Source organism: Centruroides vittatus, unplaced genomic scaffold (genome assembly GCF_030686945.1).
Source record: "Centruroides vittatus isolate TY-2023 unplaced genomic scaffold, ASM3068694v2 contig_564, whole genome shotgun sequence".
Lineage (NCBI taxonomy): Eukaryota > Metazoa > Arthropoda > Arachnida > Scorpiones > Buthidae > Centruroides > Centruroides vittatus.
In genome coordinates this window covers 2,086,088-2,105,934 of record NW_027122335.1, presented here as the reverse complement: position 1 = coordinate 2,105,934, position 19,847 = coordinate 2,086,088, and the positions used below count along the sequence as shown (strand labels likewise).

Sequence of the window (19,847 nt, the reverse complement as noted above, 5' to 3'; positions counted from 1 at the left end):
AATAATGGCAATAACTTCTCCCCCGCGCGCTTCTCCCCCCGTAGAGAGCTGCGGTTTCTTTTATTTAAAAGAAAACAGATGTATCTAACTAACAAATGTACAGAGTTTAGCAATTCTCTGTAAATTAATTTTTTTTTCTTTTGTTCGTAAACTTCAAATTTTAATATTATTTTCAATTTCTATTAAACTAAAAATTAAACAATCGTAAACTGTGATATGTTCTTAATCAAACACAAAAAAACAGATTAAACATAGCGCGATTTTGAAGCAAAATATCGTGATTTAAAAATTATCCAAAAACTGCAAAAATGTGCCGCATGACGAATTCCACTCAATTATTTGCTGTAGATCGCCAGCATGGAAAGGGTTAACAATAATACAACTAAATTAACTAAGCTCCCCTGTACTTGATAAGTCATTAAAAATATTTGGTATTTTAATTGATTATTCTATTACTGGTTTCTTTGAAATTTAAAAAAAAACCTATAAAATTGTACAAATTACACTGTGTGAGATCAACATCTTGATCTCACACAGTGTAATTTGTACAATTTTATAATGGTTTTAAGAACTTTTAATTTAAACTTTTTTGAAGAAGTCTTAAACCTAATTTTTTTACTACTGTTTATTAGTTTTATTTAAAAACGTGTTTAATTTTTTAAAAATCTTATCCAACTTGTAATTTTACCCATCTACAGCAACCTTTTTAAGCAAATTTTATAACATATCCAGTCAATTGCCAAATTTTTTAATTTCAATTTATATTTAATAATCAGTAAGTATCTGTATAAAAATAAGGACTGAACAGGGGTCATTAAGACCCAAAATGCATTTCCATTAATAAAACCTATATCAATGAAAGTTCCTTGTGTAATAAGTTATTGAAAAAAAAACCCAAAAATCCCTTTAAGTTTAAAAAAAGTATTTGGTATTATATATTAATACTATAAATACTTATATAAAAATTAATGATAAAAAAACATACATCAGGATCTTCACTGTCTTGTAAATCATCATCTTTACGTTTTTTACCACTTGGTGGTGGCATAAACTTCAGCATTTGTATACAGTCTTCTAAATAAAATTCTAAAAAAAAAAACTTAATCTGTAATTTTTTATAATAAATTAAATAATAAATATAGATAAATATTTTACCTTGTACAGGATATGATCTGCCTTGTACTTCTATAATTGGACAATTGTAGAAGTACTCTTGGAAGAGAGATGTGTCAATAGTAGCTGACATTAAAATTACTCTTAACTCAGGGAATGTGCGAACCATATCTCGAAGAACCACCATAATAAAATCAGACTAAGGAAATAAATAACTTAATGTTAGAACTTCAAAATTTCTTAGAATGAGTGATTAATAATTATGAATCACACATCATTAACCATCTAATTTTAACATATTAGATGGTTAATGAATAACAAGCTTAAAAAATATTCTTGTTTTAATACCATCTGAAACACTGGATATTTAAAAACATTTTAAGTTACATTATTTATTAATGTAAAATTTCCAACTATAAATGATGTATCCATAATTAGATGTCTTTGATGTTTAGAAATAAAAAATAATCACACTGAGTTTAAAAAGCTGATCATAAAATAACTTATTAATATCCTATGTATAATAATCTAATTTACCAAACCTCAGGTAAGACATAATATTATTTCTAATATAGTTTTATATTAGAAATATTATTACATCTTATAAGAATTGTTTGAGTAATTTCAGATCTATTTGAATAAATATTTTATTTAATTTCTTTAGATTTTAATTTATTCAAAACAATAAAATGAATTACCTATTAATCAGAATTTAATCTTAAGAATAAAATTTATAATAAAAAATCTCACTTATTTTTAATAAATATTTCACATACATTAACATCTCGCTCATGAATTTCATCTACAATTACATGTGATACACCTCGTAAACCAGCTTCCAATTTCCTTAATAAGACACCTACGAATCAAAAATAAAATAAATAAATAAATAAATAATTAGTAATAAGTAAAATTTTAAAAAATTAAAACACAAAATTTAGTCTACTAACCATTTAAACTGGATAGTTATAAAGAAAATTACAAATTATAAATAAATTTTTTATGCAAATTAAAATTAAGTTGCACATGATTTAAAAACAAGTTTTTAATATAAAAAATAATTTTTTAATACAAAGAGAACACAACTTAATCAAACTCTAAACTATATAATCACTAAGCCAATTTTTCCATGTTATTGAAAATCCAAATCAAATCTGGACAGAAGTATTGCACAAATAAAACAATGTAATTTTGACTAGATTTATTAATAATTTTATCTTGAGGAAACCGTGTTTTATGTTTACAAGGAAATTATTACAAGATGGTGGCTTAACCACATAGCTCTCATCCAAATTCATTTAATCAATCAGATTTCTTACATCCCAAAAAATTAGGATTGAGACATGGTTTTTATTATATAAGGCAAGTCAATTCTATTAATTGAAATCAGTTTGAAATCTTTTAGGCACATTTCCACATTTTAGAAAAGTTTCCATGAGTGCTGCATTTATATAGCATTAATATAAACAAGACATTAATTTCTTACTGAATTTTATAAAATACAGTTAAAGTCCCTAATACAGCATCCAGTAATCCAGATATCAGATAGCTGAATGGCTGAGGCAGTTAAGGCAACCTAACTGCCAGGTGGTCTATGGACCACTAAAGGTCAGTGAAAAAATTTTGCTGGTCTGTGGAGAAATTTGAACATTGATCAACTTGGTTATGCAAAGTATTATAAAAGAAATGCAAAATGCTTGGTTCTTTTTCTCACTCATGGGGGGAAACCCCCATGAGTGAAAAAAAGAATTTGAATCTAAAACCAAACACAAAATGACTATTATCAATAAATAATCAACAATAAATAATGTTGTGAGGCAATTGTCATCCTTTGTAGAAAAGAACCAAGAATCCATAAACTTATTTCAAACAAGTGACAACAAACTTCACACTAATTTGTTACAATTAAACAATTGAATGCCATATTAATAAAGTAAAATGGAACTTTTATGATCATTATTCTGTAGATGTTTGTATCATTTAAAAAATTTATGATAGTGGTCCACAGGATTCAAATTTGTGAGTTTAGTGATCCATAAGGTCAGAAAGGTTGGTGATAGCTGCTCTAGAGGACCCAAGATTGAATGCAGGCAATTAAACCCCAAGAATTTTTTGGATGTGATTTTACCTGGATGTGTCAAGTCCCGTCTCTCACCAACCAGCCACCCCCATTGTAGACGTGGCTGAAAACCATAATGGGTATTTATAAAAGGCCCTCTTAGTGCCCACTGGGCAGAATGAGCTAGGGGGAGAAACTATTAATCTGATAGACTTTATTATGTGGATCAATGTCCAGTGAGTATAAATATTACCAGACACGAGGTCTAATATATCCAGAGGACAAACAAAAATTATTGTGACATCATCACAATACAATTTTTAATTTATTTAATTTAAAATATATGCTCTGGATCTCAATTATTACTGTATTACCCCTGTATACCATATTTCTCCTGATAACAACAGTCATACCAATTATATATTTATCTATCTCCATTCTGGGGAAAATTTTTTAATTGAAATCACCTGACATCTAGTCTATACTGGAAGTTTGTATATAGTTAATCAAGGCCTCCTACTCCTATGCTTTCCATATCCGGTCTTGACTTTCATCTATTTAACACTGTTCTTGAGAGCCATATCTGATTGTAAAACATTATCATTAAAGATTTTGTAATCTAACCTGTTCACTGGTGTGATAAGTCCTCATGTATATGTGTATATAATTAATACAGACTTTAAATAAAATCATCATCAAGGGCTAAAAGCAACAGATTATTCAATTGACTGTTCTTGAGATTACAAGTGATCATAGTTTCTGCTTAAATCATTCAGTTTGTCCATGGAACATTGCATGCTGATAGTTGTGTATATCTGACAAATTTCAAAAGTGCACAAACCAGAAGGAAAGCTGATGAGGGGTTTTGATGAGGGATTATTTTTAATTGATATGAATTAAATTCACAAAACTTAATTTTGATACAAAAATGTTTGTAGCCAATCAACATATTCAACTATATACATTATATTTCAGGCACATTTTTAAAGTAAGGTCCGTTTTGGAAAAAAAAAAACAGGGAACAAAAAATAGTTTATTACAGCCAAAAAGTTCACATTTCCATTATTTTTCTACATAATTCTGACATTGTGTCATCAGTTTCTTTATTCTATTCTCAAAGAAATCTGTTGCTAATGTCTTGAACCATTCAGTAATGCCATTTTTCAGTTCATCATTTTCAAATTGCTTTAATGAAAACACTTTCTTTAAATGCAAGAGCAAGAGATAGTCACTAGGCATGAGATTGGGCCTATAAGGTAAGGAGTCAAAAATTTCCCATTGACATTACTGCAATAATAGTCAACCTCATGCAGTCAACATTTGAACTTTCTTGAACTGTTCAAATGTTCAATTTTGCTGGGAAATTTTTGACCACCCACCTTAGAGCAATGATCTCACATAGTATTTATAACCTGCTTTTGCATTTAAAAAAAAAAAAAAGCTTTTTTCAAAGCAATTTGAAAATGATGATAAACTGAAAAACAGTATTACTGACTGAGTCAAGACATTGGCAACAGACTTCCTTAACAATGGAACAAGGAATTCGATGACACAATATCAAAAATGCGTGGAAGTCAATAGTGAATAAGTGAAAAAGTGTGCTTTCTTTTCTTTTGATTATAATAAATTATTTTTAGCTTTAATATTTCTTTCCTTATTTCAAAAATGGACCTTACTTCACAACAATGCCTTATAATAATATTAAATTAAAATTTTTAAACAACAAACTAATTTTAAATTTCTGAACTAACTTTACAAATTAGATAAGTATTTATAATAACAGTATAGTCAATATTTCTTCTTCCATAGTAAAATTGATAAATGCTAACATATGAATAAAGCAGTCTAATTTGTCTGCAGAGCAAAATATCATCTACATATTGCTTGTGTGGAATGGCTCTGCAGATGAATTAGACAGCTTTATTCATATGTTAGCATCTATATACCCATCTATCAATTTTACTGTTGATGAAGAAATAAAAACCAAAAATCTCCTTTTTATATCTGGAAATACATAGATTACCTGAACTGCTATAGTCAATATATTAAGTAAACACAATAAATAATAGATATAATTAACACTTACCAACAGTACAAAATAATATGCTGCCATAAGGACGAGGCAAACAAGATTCAAATCGTACACTGTAACCTGTACTATTTCCTAACATTTCACATCTTTCCTCAGCAATTCTTTCAGAAACTGAGACAGCACTGATACGTCTTGGCTGAAATAATCAAATTTTTTTTCATATAACTAAAATCCTAATTACATAAATACTAATTCATTACTCATACCATTTGTATCATAATCTTTTAATTATAATAAGATATTAAAACATATTACATATTCTTAAGTGATGATAACAGTTTTAAAAATAAAGATATTATTAATAATTTTTATTGATTGAAAATTATAATTTATTAATAGGAATAGAAGGAAAACAATCAGATTTATTGTTTTTAACTGAAATATGCAATTATGAATAACAATCAACAAATTAACAGAAGTCTAGCCAGAATGTCTTAATATTAAATAGGAGACTATCTGATTTGTGAATAAGAGACTAAATTGATTATTTTTCATTTTCTAGAAGGGACATTTGCATGTGTGGTACAGTTGATTCACCATTGGATGCATATCACATGATTGCAGATTGTATCTTTTTGTCAAAATTACATGAGATTTTTGGAGTTACTTGTTTTACGTTTAATAATTTTAGAAAAGTAATTTCTGATACTGATTCATTTTTCAAGATATTTATTTTTATTAAAAAGGTTAAATTGTTTATCACATGATGTTGGCTTTATGGTAATGTGGTCTTTTTCCTTTTTAGGTTCATAGTGAAAACTGTTAGTAATTTTATGTTAATTGCACCTGGGGCATGGTTTGCTCATTATTTGACCAGTGGTTAGCTTTGGATATTTGGAAGACTATCCAATTTGTGAACAAGCAATTAAATAGATTTTTCATTTTCTAGGTAAGATATAGCCTAGTTTTCTGGTAATTATTTATTTTAATTTTTTTTTTGGATAGTTCTACCACTTAACTTGTCCTGTGTTATTTCCGAAGTCATGACCTTTGACCTCAACTGTTGGACCTGAGATATCTTGTTACAGTATTGGTTCGTTTTTGAAACTAGATGTCGCTAGTCGTTATAATTTTTATATTAAAACTCAGTTCCAAAACATAGTTGCCAGATCTGAAGGTTAAAAAGTAGCGTGGTTGTGCTCAAAAAGTAGCGGATTTGAACTGTTTGTAGCCCAAACAATAAAACCGAATTATTTTGCAACTATGCACTTTTACTAATAAAATAAGTTTGTAATATATATATATATATATATATATAATGGACATTCGGTGTATCTGCATCAATTTTCTCTAAATCAAAGCGAGTCATTCGCAGGCGCGGCGATTCATTTTTTGAACTTAGAAACTTAGCGACTGCGACTTTTGTTTTCAGTTTTAAGGCCTCTCTGTTTACACTGTATCAAGAACTGTTGTATCTGTTAGACTAGTTTAGAGACTCGGAGAGATTAGTAAAAACTAGTTAAACTCGCGTAACTGGTTATACAACAAAGAATACACAAAGATTACACTGTCTTGACTCACGGAAGGGGAGTGTAAAACGAGGTCACCGTCCCCGAAGAGTTAACAATGGAAGTGTTAAGAAAAAGCGACGTGCAATATTTACAGGCGCAGATGCGTTTTTGCGGGAAATTGAACATATTTTCAGACCCATCTAAAAATTCTCTAATTAGTCTGGAAACAGGAAAACCTAATTCTTGCATTCTGTGAAAAAAGATGGAGATTGGCTATAATGTAATAATCTTAATCTTTGCTGTCGTTACTTTTGCCCGAGTAACACTGGGCCTATTCACTACATTTTTAGTAGACGTTTCCTTTTTTTCCTTTTTTTAGGTATTCCAAGGAATACCTAAAAAAAGGAAAAAAAGGAAACGTCTACTAAAAATGTAGTGAAATCGTCAAATTAGAGAAAGGAACGTTCTAAAACAGAAGTAGAATCAAGAAGTCAAGCGGGAAAAAACAGGAAAACGAAGTAAAAGTACAAATAAATTTGTGAGTAGCATATTTTCGTTTTAAAAAAATAATTAAAAATAGGCGCATATTGATAGATATATGAGAGGAAAAAAATTAATAAAATTAGCAGTGTTAGTGGCAATGGATTGTGGATTACTGGAGCGAACGACGGATAGAAAACGGAAGCAAAGTATCTTTATCTTTGTTAAACGTTGCAACTTTATTTATACAATTAAGTGTAATGAAATTAAATAAAACTTTATTAGTTTTGTATGATACAATAAATATTGTGCGATTTTATATATGAAAATAAAGTAGCGTATTTTTAAGAATTGTAGCCTGAAGGTAATTATTACTAGCCCAAAAAGTAGCGTGTCGCCCAATTTAAAATTTTTGTAGCGAGGGCACTTAAAAAGTAGCCCAATCCGCTACTTGTAGCCCAATCTGGCAACTATGTTCCAAAATATAATTTTTTTTTGTTTTTATGTTTATTAATACATCTCTTTTGTTTCTGAAAAATAAAAAAATAATTCTGGATGGTAAAATTGCCACAATTACTTTTTAAAAAACATGTAATTTTCGTTACGCTTAACATCGACAAAATTCAACATGACATCACAGGCAATGGAGAAGAATTTCAACATCAGGTTAAAATTAAAATGAATTTATTATTTTTTGTTTTACTATTATTTTAGTTAGATGTATAATTTTGCATGATTATTTTGTATGTTTCTCCCTGCATCATGGTTGTACCAGTATGTTTAAATAAATAAAATAAATATTAAATAATATAAAAATTGAATTTGAATTATCAAGAATTTACACAAACTATTAATTTGTAAGTAACTAATTATCAAATACTATTAATAGTCCTTGAATAATGATTGAACTGATGATAATTGTATTAACTGTTAATATTCTAAACAAATTTTAACACATGTAATTTAAAAAACTGCAATGCCTACAAAAAGAAAATAGTGGTAGAAAGTATAGATATTTACTTTTAAACATCTAAAATAAATAACTTACTTGAGTAACTACTAAACAGCATTCTGCTCCTTGTCCTGCAGTAATATAAGAATCCAGAATATATTGCGGTATCTAATGAAAATTATGTAAATGTTATTTATTTAATCATTGTAATTTTATAATTGTTATAACTAATAACAGTAGTTTTTATTATTATTAAATTTTATTAAAGTGAAATTTGTCTACTTATATAACAAAGATGATTCTCTTATACAAATTATTTTTAGGTTTTCTATATATTCATATATTTGTTTTGTCATAAATAATAAGAGAAAAGACTTGTTTTATCTCATCTCCAATATTCTACAGACCTTTTAATAGTTTTTGTTAAAAATAATGTTTTCAATATAAAAAAATATTTTAAAATAAGTTTAAAAAACACATCTAGCAAAAAATTTTTTGTACAAACAAGTAAATAAGTAAATCCGCTAAGAAAACTATATCTTCATATTAAATTTGAATCACCATTCCCTACAAAGAAGCTTATCATTAATTATTTGTTACAAGTACAGTGGAACCTTGCTTAACGAGCATAATTCATTCCAGAGTCTTACTTGTAATGTGAAACACTCGTTAAGTGAAACATTTTTCCCATAGAAATTAATGTAAAATACGTTAATGCGTTCCACGCCAAAAAAATGCTCAAATGTTTTATGTATAACATTTATTCAAAAAAACCTGTACAATATACATTGTTAAGGAGCATCAATCATCATTATCGTTTCTTCTAGCGTGGAATGAACCATCCTGGAATGGGAATTCGATTTGCAGAAACAAAAAGAAAAGAAAAAATCACAGCTAATATGTTTGATAAACACTCCAAACGATATTCCAAATTCTTGGATTATGTAAATGCTATAATTAAATATTAAAAATTAATTAATTTGACTAGAGGTAGGCAGTTATGTTTCCATCTCGTATTAAATTTAATAATTATAAATAGTTAATTTTTAATTCAGACATTTCTAAAATTTATTTTGGAATCGGTCATTAAATTTAATGACCCAAGAATTTGGCATATCGTTTGGTGTGTTTATTATATAATGAGCTATAGTTGTTGATGTTTATAAGAAATATGTGTGAATACAAGTTGGAAAAATGTGATCACAAACGACACTAAGATGCTAGCGAAATGAGTGCTAAACACAGACTGATGGGAGCATGCCGTATGCGCACAATTCGAGACTTTCCTGCTCCTCATCACCGTTATGCGAAATATCGCTCGTTAAGCAAGGCAAATTTTTACATTTTGTTTTGCTCATTATGCGAAATACTCATTGTTTGAGGTGCTTGTTAAGCGAAGTTCCACTGTATAATGAAGTTAAATTCTTTTATTGGAATTGTTATTCTTTGGACATTCAGACACTTACATTAAAAAATATATGTATTTAAATGAATATCAAATAAAAAAATTATTTCATAAAAATATGACATGATTATCTATTATTATAACTGCCAACATTTTCCAAGATCATGTTGAATTCGGGAATGGAATTCTAATGAATTTAAAATATTTATATCATTAAGTTTACCAGACACATCATTTTGACCAGGATTGTCCCAGTTTGATGATGTTGTCAAAACATCTCAGCCAGTTTGTCATTTTGTCCCGGTTATTGGGTTTAAATTTAAAAGTGCTGAATTTATAAGAAGTAAAAATAGTGCAACCTTGAGTAAAATGGCAATTTGGCAATTATCCCTCTGTTACACTTACTGTTGCCAATCTAAATATTTCATATCTAGTTGCATCTAGATCTAAGTACTTTTAATGTTGTCTAGATGTTTTCCTCCAAAATTTATAGCCTATGGCCTAATGAAGTTAGATGTTTTCTTTTGTCATCCAGATATTTTTTCACAGAATTTATAATAGCATGTAACCTATGAGATCCAGATATTTTTATTTCAGTTTTTTAGATATTTTGTTTCAATTAGAGTTGGCGAGACTGAAACTTACACTGACCACATCATTGCTGTGCATGTCATATCTTAGTCAAGTTCAAATTGCTGGTTGGCATTTGCGATTATTTTGTACAGTATATTAAATTCATTTAATCTCTAAAATGCCAAAAAGAAACTGTATATTTACTGGTGATTAAGAAAAAAGTCTGTGATCGTATTGATGAAGTGAAATATGAACTGTGCTTTTCAGAATTTGCAGTAACTCATGGTGGGCATTCAAACATTAAAAATTACTTAAAATGTGTGAAACATAAGGCAAACAATAGGAACTTCCTCAAATGTATTGTCATATTTTAAATGTACCAATTTAAGTGACAAAGAATTTTTTAAAAATGTTCACACTAGTGATAAATATTAATAACTTCTTAATAATAAGATATGTTTAGTTCAGTTATTAAAAATTGCTTTTAACTCATTGTTTTTGTTAACAACTACTTTATTTAGCCTTTTCTATCATATGTACAGTACTTATCCAGTAGGCTTAATTTTCTGTTGTGAGTATTTTCTCAAAATTGTCCCGGTTTGAGAAAAAAAAATTATGGTTAGCCTATTTATCATAGTTACAAAATAAAGCAGACATTTTGAGCTTTTCTGTAGCCATCATCAACTTTAGTTCATAAATAAAGAACACTATCTACAGAATCATACTCAAAATTTAGAATTACAGCAGAATCCCAATCATGAGATTCTGCATTATCCAAGATGAGTCTATAACAACTTTTCTTGTACTGTAATTCTTATACTGTACATAATACATATTAAAACAATAACATGTATTACAAAATGATTTATTTCTATTACATTTTATTGATTAACTTTATTATGGTCAAACTGTTCATATTAAAATGCAACTATTAATACAATAAAACAGATTTTTATTCTTATTAGACATATTAGCTTTATAATAAATGATATAAAAATTGTTGTTCTCATATTTGATAAAATTCATTAAGATGTAAAAAGAGACTTAAAAGTGACACCAAGATTTACATCTTTTATATTTGTAACTTTTAATCCTAAATGGCCACGGCCACCCATTTTATAGCACTAGTAGCACTAGTTTCTTCAAATAATCAGAGTTCTACCGTAAAATGTTTAACATATCAAAAATAGAATACAAGCATATAATAAATTTAAATTTGTTGCATGCGATTAATATGTATCAAATGCAGTTCAAATTGGATTATTGAGCATCTGTCAAATGGTTAACATGCTAAAAACTAAGTATGTTAACAAACCACATTAAAATCAGCTTGTTTAATATTGTACTCACTCATTTGTTTGCTTATCATAAAATTTTAGTAATTTAAAATGCTAAAATTTACAAAGAATGTGTGCTGTGCTATTCAAATTATATATAATTTAGCACCTAATGTTCTATTTTATCAATTCAGTTCAAACTTTTGAATGCTTTTGTCAAACTTTGCTCAAATCTACAGATCTATCCAGACACAATAGTTAAAAATGTAAGATCCCAAAAACATTCATCCAGATTAAATTTTACATCAGTAGAAGTTCAAATCAGATTATCATTTTATAACAATTCTGCTTTTTGAAAACATCATCTACAATAAACTCACTAAAATCAAAAACCAAAAATAAATTAAATACTGTATATTTCCACAAATAAGACAAGATATAAATTTTTGTCAAAGTTTTATCATATATCAAAAGTTTTAGCATATATCTGTCCTATAAGATGACCCCCAAACTATCAATGGCCTATGAATTTAGTTTAGATCAGCAATCATCATCTGGATAATAATACTGTATACGGAATTATTTCCTATTCGTAATTTTTCGAATAAACAAATTTTATTTTCTTGCATCTGGCAGCACTGCCTTGCGATTGTTGCAAACATTCGCACTGATTCAGGCATTCGGCTAATGACCTTGACTATCTTATTTGTGGACATAACCTACTCTCTATTAGCAAATAATTAGAGTTTGTCTGTTGTTTTAATTAGTTTTAATTTATATAAATTTCAATCTAATTTTTTTTGTATCTGTCCTATAAGATGACCCTGGATTTTGGGGACCTTTTTTTATGTTTCAACTATCATTTTATCTGTGAAAATATACAAAACTGTAATTATTTACTAGTAGAGAGTAGGGTATGTCCACAAAATAGAAGTCAAGGTCATTTATTTATTGCAGAAATATACAATAAATTTATTTACTGTACATTTCTGCAGATAAGACGATAGATGAATCATAAAAAAAGGTCCCCAAAATCCAGGGTCATCATATAGGACAGATACAAAAAAATTAGATTGAAATTTATATAAATTAAGACCATTATAAAAACAGACAAACCATAATTATTAATTAAATAAACTGTAATTAAATAAATAAATAAATATTTATTTATTTAATTTATTTGATTAAATCTAAACAAATATATTTAATGTAATAAATCTTTAAAACAATATTTTTTTTTTAGTTCTTTCAATTCTATTTAGTTTTAGCACTGATATATATGTATTTCAGTGATTTAATCATTTCAATGACAATCATATCTAAATTAAGCCAAAATAAAGATAAAAATCAGAATTATTATTACTACAATGTATGAATTTAGTTACCTGGGTGGTTTTTCCACAACCTGTAGCTCCTCTAATAATAACTACACGATTATGTTTAACTGCATTTAAAATTTCATCTTGACTTGCCCAAACAGGCAATTTTGATCTTTCTTCAATCATCTGTTAAAAATAAATTCAACCATAATAATGAAAAAAAACCTTGTTATAACAAATTTACATGATTAAAGAGGATACTACCTTCTGAAGAGCAGCATCATTTTCCAATTGATCTGCATAGTTCTTTTGCAGTTCAAGACTAATTTGTTGCAATGACATCTGTATAAAGATTGAAAAAAAAAATCAGAAAATTAAAATTATTACTGCTTAAAAATAATAATAAAATTAAGTAAATCTATATATTTTTATATAATTTTAGTAATATTGTCAATTGCTTTTTATTCTGAAAAGGGACCAGTTAGGTTTCCTGTCCAAAATGCATAATTCTAACAAAAAGTTGTCTTCTGAGTCCAATCTGTCCTGTTAAAATCAGTATAGATAAGGTCCAATTTAAAGCATATGTCTTAAAACTTTTTTAATTTAAAAAATATCTTCAATTTGTATTTCATTTCTTATTATTAATAAAATCAACTATATATATGAATCTGTACAAATATTACTATAATTAACACAAAACTGTCAATGACAATTTTTTCATTATATGCAATTTTAATAATCCTATAAATGATGGCCAGCTAAAAAAAAATTGATACCATGTGCCTTAGACATTTTATCTGGACTACCATTTAAAAATGTTGTTTGGCCCTATCTAAACTAAATATCATAACTAATTTTATGAACCATTTTTATAAGTTTTTGATACTATTATAATTCAAGTTCAACTAATTCTTCATTGAATTCTAAATGATAATAGAAAATTACTGATATTTAGACCATCTAATGCCTATGCTTAATGATTTCTAGAACCATCAAGTCCTACAAATTATTAAAAGAATCATATTATTGTGAGATCTGCAGTTTAGGGAGATTGAATTTTATAAAATAATAGAAAATATTATATTTTAGTTAAATAATTATTCACAAAAAAAGGATGTAACATTAGTCATTTTGAAAAAGGGAGGAAATAAACTTTCTTTCCCATACCCCTTATCTCAAAAGTTAGACAACCATCTGCATCTTTACCCCCTTTATTCTTCCCCGAACATCCCATTGACAACAGAAAAACTCCTATTTTGATTGGTTAAGTAACATTTAATATATCGATTCACATCCTGTGATCGAAGAGTTGTCCACCAGATCCACATAGAGAAGGAGCTACAGTGGTCCTCCACATAGAAGACAGAAGAGTTTGACATAGATTATAGAAGAGTAAAGTCCTCCATATAAGAAGTTCAATATAAAGATATCTACATACAACACATTCGAAGTCGACTCCATACAGATCTTCAAGGAAGACAGCAAGAAACCCTCAAATAGAGAAGAATTATGGTAGAATTTCCCTTTTTCCCATCTAAAAACGCCTATAGTATATAATAGTTCATTGTAAACTTGGTCTCTCACATAGAATAGAATCTCAGGTTAATCTTGAATAATCTCGCAAAATCTTGTAATTGTCTCTCACACGCATAAATATAATGTGCCTCATTTATATCGGTATTCATTAAATTTTGTTGTTATTGTTTATATAAAGAGTTTGTCAAATATTGTAATGCAACACACTCCACTTGTAGGAAAAGCCCTCCTATTTGATTAGATTCTATATAAATATTATCATCTATAATAATTTGTGTGTGTTAGTCCACGATAATTTGACTAACTGGTGTTAGGAGCCTGACATATGAGACTGTGATTTTACGATCGTTCATCTCCACCATTTATAATAAACACTATAATTGCCATCCTTCAGCTCAGAGGACTAGTCCAACAGACTAGAAGCTAAATAAGTGGTATACATTCCAAACTCGATACCCACAGCCAGAACCTCACATTATCTATCCTATGACAAATGGTAATGCTTTCTTTTGTCTTCTACAACAAAAAACCTTGACTGTAAATAACTGCTATTGGTCAAATCAAAGTACTGGTTATAATCTACTGCTACACCTCTTACAAACAAATATAAGTCCTTTATAATGTCACTTATTTGCATTTAATCTTCTAAATAAATTCTTCTCACACTTTAAATTCTCAAATTATGCATGTTTGAAATATGCAATTTTAAAATAACATAATAGAAAAACCAACACACATTGTTCAAAATATGTTCACAATTCAAAATTTCACACACACAAAATGGTTATGTTAATAATAATGTTTACATATATCATATCATTTAGGTGCCATTGACCAGTAGAAAATTCATTAAAATGAATGTCTGAAAGAACTGTTAAATTCTTTGAATAAAAACTGATTAAAGAAAGTATTCTCTTGGAGTAATGCAGTGGTTTCCAAACTTAATGTACCACCTCTTTCAGAAGAAAAATTGTTGTGCCCCCCTCAATTTTCATAAGAATCTAATTTCATAAATACTGTCCTTATAATTTATTTAATGGCCTACAACACAATATACCTTATTAAATAAAGTATATTGTTCACGGAGCTTGACTCTTGTCAAGACATTTCAGCAAGAGTGAGAGTGGATTTTTATCATTTGTACTGGAGTTGTTTAGATGAGGGTTGTGAATTAGGCATAACTGTTGCTGATTCATTTTTCACCAATTTAACTTTTTTTTTGTCTGTATTAAAAAATGATAATTTGGTAAAAGTTGCATGCCCTTTGCAATAGCATCATGCCCCACAGATTGGAAAATACTGGAGTAATGGTTTCAGGTACCTAACAAGATGACACAAAACTTTCCTTAAACTATCCCATGTTGAAATTTTTCTCTGTTGTCTGCCACTTCACAGTTGAATTTTCATCAATGTTAAGCCTAATGAAATTTTTTTTAAAATAATAGTTGTGGCTATTGTATTGTTAAAAATTATTTTTTTATACAAATATACACATCAAACGAAACCCAATATACCATGTGCCTTAGACATTTTATCTGGACTACCATTTAAAAATGTTGTTTGGCCCTATCTAAACTAAATATCATAACTAATTTTATGAACCATTTTTATAAGTTTTTGATACTATTATAATTCAAGTTCAACTAATTCTTCATTGAATTCTAAATGATAATAGAAAATTACTGATATTTAGACCATCTAATGCCTATGCTTAATGATTTCTGGAACCATCAAGTCCTACAAATTATTAAAAGAATCATATTATTGATATATATATGATTCTTTATATATATAAAGAAGCAAATACACCTACAACTGCCGTAAATGATCAAGCTAATATATGCTGGAAGAGATCAGACCAAAGGTCTGGATAGTGTAACTGGCAATGCGTCTGCACGGTAAGCGAGAGTTGTGGGTTCAAGTCCCGCTTTGTGCCAATTCTTTTCTTCCAGTTTAATCCAAATTAATTAATTAAATATTATATACATCCACAAGAGCCGAATTATCGAGCTAGAGTTGGCTATAATAAATAAATAATTAATAAGACAATTTGGCACTAGAGCTTGGCGTTAGGCGCCATCTCTTACTAAACTTAATAATTATAATTAAATTAAATAAATAATTATAATAATTTGGAACTGGAGGAAAAGAAATCGGCCCGAAGCGGGACTCGAACCCGCAACTTCTGCTATCCGTGCAGACACGTTACCAGTTACGCTACCCGGACCTTCAGTCCGATCGCCTCCTCCAGTATATATAAGCTAACATGACGACCATCGACGGTCATTACAATGCCTGCTGGGGACACATCAAGTGCCCACGTCCTCCCAAGGCACTCAACCGGCCATCACAACCCCGGCAAGGCGTATAAATATAAATAAATAACGACTAACCCGTTACAAAGCTATACATCCACAAGAGCCGAATTATCGGGCTAGAGTTGGCTATAATAAATAAATAATTAATAAGACAATTTGGCACTAGAGCTTGGCGTTAGGCGCCATCTCTTACTAAACTTAATAATTATACTTTAAATATTAAAATTCACAGAAGCAATCACAAAACCTTGTGTCTTCTTTTAACGTCCTTTTCGCACTCGGGAAACAACTGTCTTTACGGCGGAGTCGATCTTCTTTTGTAGGCTACTCTTCCGCCTCAATATGTAAAACACGGTTAAAAATATCCCCAAGGCTTTCGCACAATCATTAAATTTAATTTACAAAAAATATAATTATAATTAAAATTATAATTAAAACATGCCAGGACAGAATTCATACTTTAAATATTAAAATTCACAGAAGCAATCACAAAACCTTGTGTCTTCTAGTGCGAAAAGGACGTTAAAAGAAGACACAAGGTTTTGTGATTGCTTCTGTGAATTTTAATATTTAAAGTATGAATTCTGTCCTGGCATGTTTTAATTATAATTTTAATTATAATTATATTTTTTAATAATTATAATTAAATAAAATAAATTATTAATCCTTTCTTTTCCTCGCAGTTCCAAATTATTGAATCGTATATTATTCAATAAATATTTAAATTAAATATTATTAAGTTTAGTAAGAGATGGCGCCTAATGCCAAGCTCTAGTGCCAAATTGTCTTATTAATTATTTATTTATTATAGCCAACTCTAGCCCGATAATTCGGCTCTTGTGGATGTATAGCTTTGTAATGGGTTAGTCGTTATTTATTTATATTTAAATATTATAACTATTAATTTTAATAAGAGATGGTGCCTACACTTAACTCTATTGCCAAATTCATTTATAATCTATATAATCATATATCCAATATTTAGTGCAATCATTTATGGCAGTTGTAGGTGTATTTGCTTATGTTTTTTATTATGCACATACAAAATAAATATATTGAAAAACGTAAAAACAAAAAAAAGTATATTTCAGAAGTTAATTTTAATATAAAAATTATGCCAACTTGCAACCTCTAGTATCAAAAACATCCCGATGCAGAAACAAGATATCTCGGTCCACCAGTCAAAGTCACAGCATGAGATATTTCAGGAATAACATGGCATAGGTTAACCAGCTTTTATTCATAATTTACAAGCAAACTTTTAAACATACCACTATTAAACTAAAGCTACATCAAATTTAATAATTTTCTTTTTTCTGTTTATTTACAACTAGATTTGCAATAAACAGATAAATTGCATTATGCGATATGCTTCTGGTCTAGTCTTGTATTCAATTATACGATTGCTAAGGTGGCTTTTCTTTTTCGCTAGACTCATTATACTAGACTTATTTTATAATCTTAACTCAGCACTGTGTCATGTATATTGGGGTGTTTTTCCAACACTATGTACCATGCCATCATGTTTGCAGTAAGTTCAAAACTTTTTACATCTATGTTGTTTTTTTCCCTTTTGTAAATCATTTCCAATTTAATCAGTTTTTAGCTTATACCTGTTAATCAATAATCGTAACAATGGAGGACTTCACGCCGATCTCTGAATAAGCAAGAGACGAGAAAATTGACATCCAGGCGTTAAGTGTGTACGAATATCGCTATAATTACTAGCGCTTTCGACAAAACTATTTTCGTCTTTGTCAGGTAGATAAAAACGGTTAAAATCCTTTTTCGAACCAAAAATTTTAAATGAAAAAAACCGCTTTAGAACTTTGGAACAAAGTGAACGATGGAACTGAGTGAGAAGAAATTTAAACATGCGCGCGTGGTGACGTAGCCCATGCGCTATAAACTACTGAGATGTGGAGCTAGAGGTGTTGTCTTAATCTGTTATATAAGTTGACCTACATAACAGGCAAATCAAGCGTGGGAGTGTTGCACATATTTAGTGCAGCGGTAAGAAAGGCCTCCCAAATAAACACGATGCTCCTGTTATTACAATGCCTGAGCATCACCACCTGGTCCCATAGCGAGGTGTATAGGTGCTGTAACACCATTCTTGCTAGTTCAGTATCTCCTTTGCCTGCCCTGATGGAAAGTTGGTGTTCGGATATACGACAAGCCAACATTCTAGTTGTCGCACCAATGTAGTGGGTGCGAATACCAGATGCAGTATTTTCCAATGGGATAGAGTAAACTCCAGACCTCTCTAGTACGAAGGTAGCATCCCTGTCATTGCACAGTAACCTCTAAGATTTGGCCGTGGGGAGACTGGTAGAAAGAGCGTGTGTTGCCTAAAAACACGGCAAATACGTATGGTAACTCGGCCACAGAATGGTAATGCGGGAAGGACTACTGTGCATTCGTTTGGAACATGTAACGCCATGGGAGGAAAGAGCGATCTTTTGACCTTGTTTAGGACGTGCCTGTACTTGGCATTAGTGTATCCCGCCGCGTTTACTGCTGAGCGAATGGCATTAAGTTCAATGTCGACAGCCATTTGATTGGAAGATAACAAAAAAGTCCTTCTAATTAATGGGGCGATAGCTGCATTAACATAATGCTGCGGCTGGAAAGCTGTAGCGGTGATTAAAGATGGTAAGCAGCTGAATTTATGGAACACGGAGTACGATAAAGCTCCCTGGGATTTGGAGATGTTTAGATCTAAAAACGCAATAGCCCCTTCATTTTCTTTTTCCCAGGTAAAGCTGATGGTAGAATAAATTTTCGTGAGTGAACTTTTGAAGGAGAGGAAATCCTCCTCCGTGTCCTGCCAAGCTACAAGGATATCGTCCACATATCTGAGGTATAACAATGGGTATGCTATCGTGAGGGGGAAATTGAAGACCCTTTGCTCAACATGCCTCATGAGTAACTCCGCCAACACAGCAGAAAGCGGTGAGCCCATGGGGACCCCTTGTTTCTGTAGGTATATCCTCCCATTAAACCGAAAATAATTGTTTTTGGTAATAAAAAGCAAGGCGTCACGTATTTCTAAGACCTGCTGCGCTGTAGAGCACTCCTTGACGAGAAGACTATTTACAAGCATGACAGCCTCGAACTGAGGAACCGAGGGGTAGAGTGCAACAACATCCAACTTGTAAAAACTATACTCATTACAGAATGAGTTACACAAGACCGAAGAAATTGATGTTTTTGCTTCAATGGAGGAAGATGTAACCCAGGGGGAAGGAGGCAGGAGCCCATTTAGTAGC

At 29.7% G+C, this 19,847-nt stretch overlaps 1 protein-coding gene across 2 annotated transcripts in view; it reads right to left on the bottom strand.

The window, feature by feature from the left end:
* The window catches only part of mle (maleless), a 121,404-nt gene that overhangs the window by 30,242 nt on the left and 71,315 nt on the right, over nt 1–19,847 (bottom strand). For both annotated transcript variants that reach the window (XM_067274812.1, XM_067274814.1), the window contains 7 exons: nt 12,986–13,063; nt 12,788–12,907; nt 8,244–8,315; nt 5,259–5,400; nt 1,890–1,972; nt 1,156–1,312; nt 986–1,086 (listed from right to left, as the gene is read on the bottom strand). In XM_067274812.1, the coding sequence (XP_067130913.1) occupies nt 986–1,086; nt 1,156–1,312; nt 1,890–1,972; nt 5,259–5,400; nt 8,244–8,315; nt 12,788–12,907; nt 12,986–13,063 (753 nt within the window). The remainder of the gene's footprint in view (nt 1–985; nt 1,087–1,155; nt 1,313–1,889; nt 1,973–5,258; nt 5,401–8,243; nt 8,316–12,787; nt 12,908–12,985; nt 13,064–19,847) is intronic.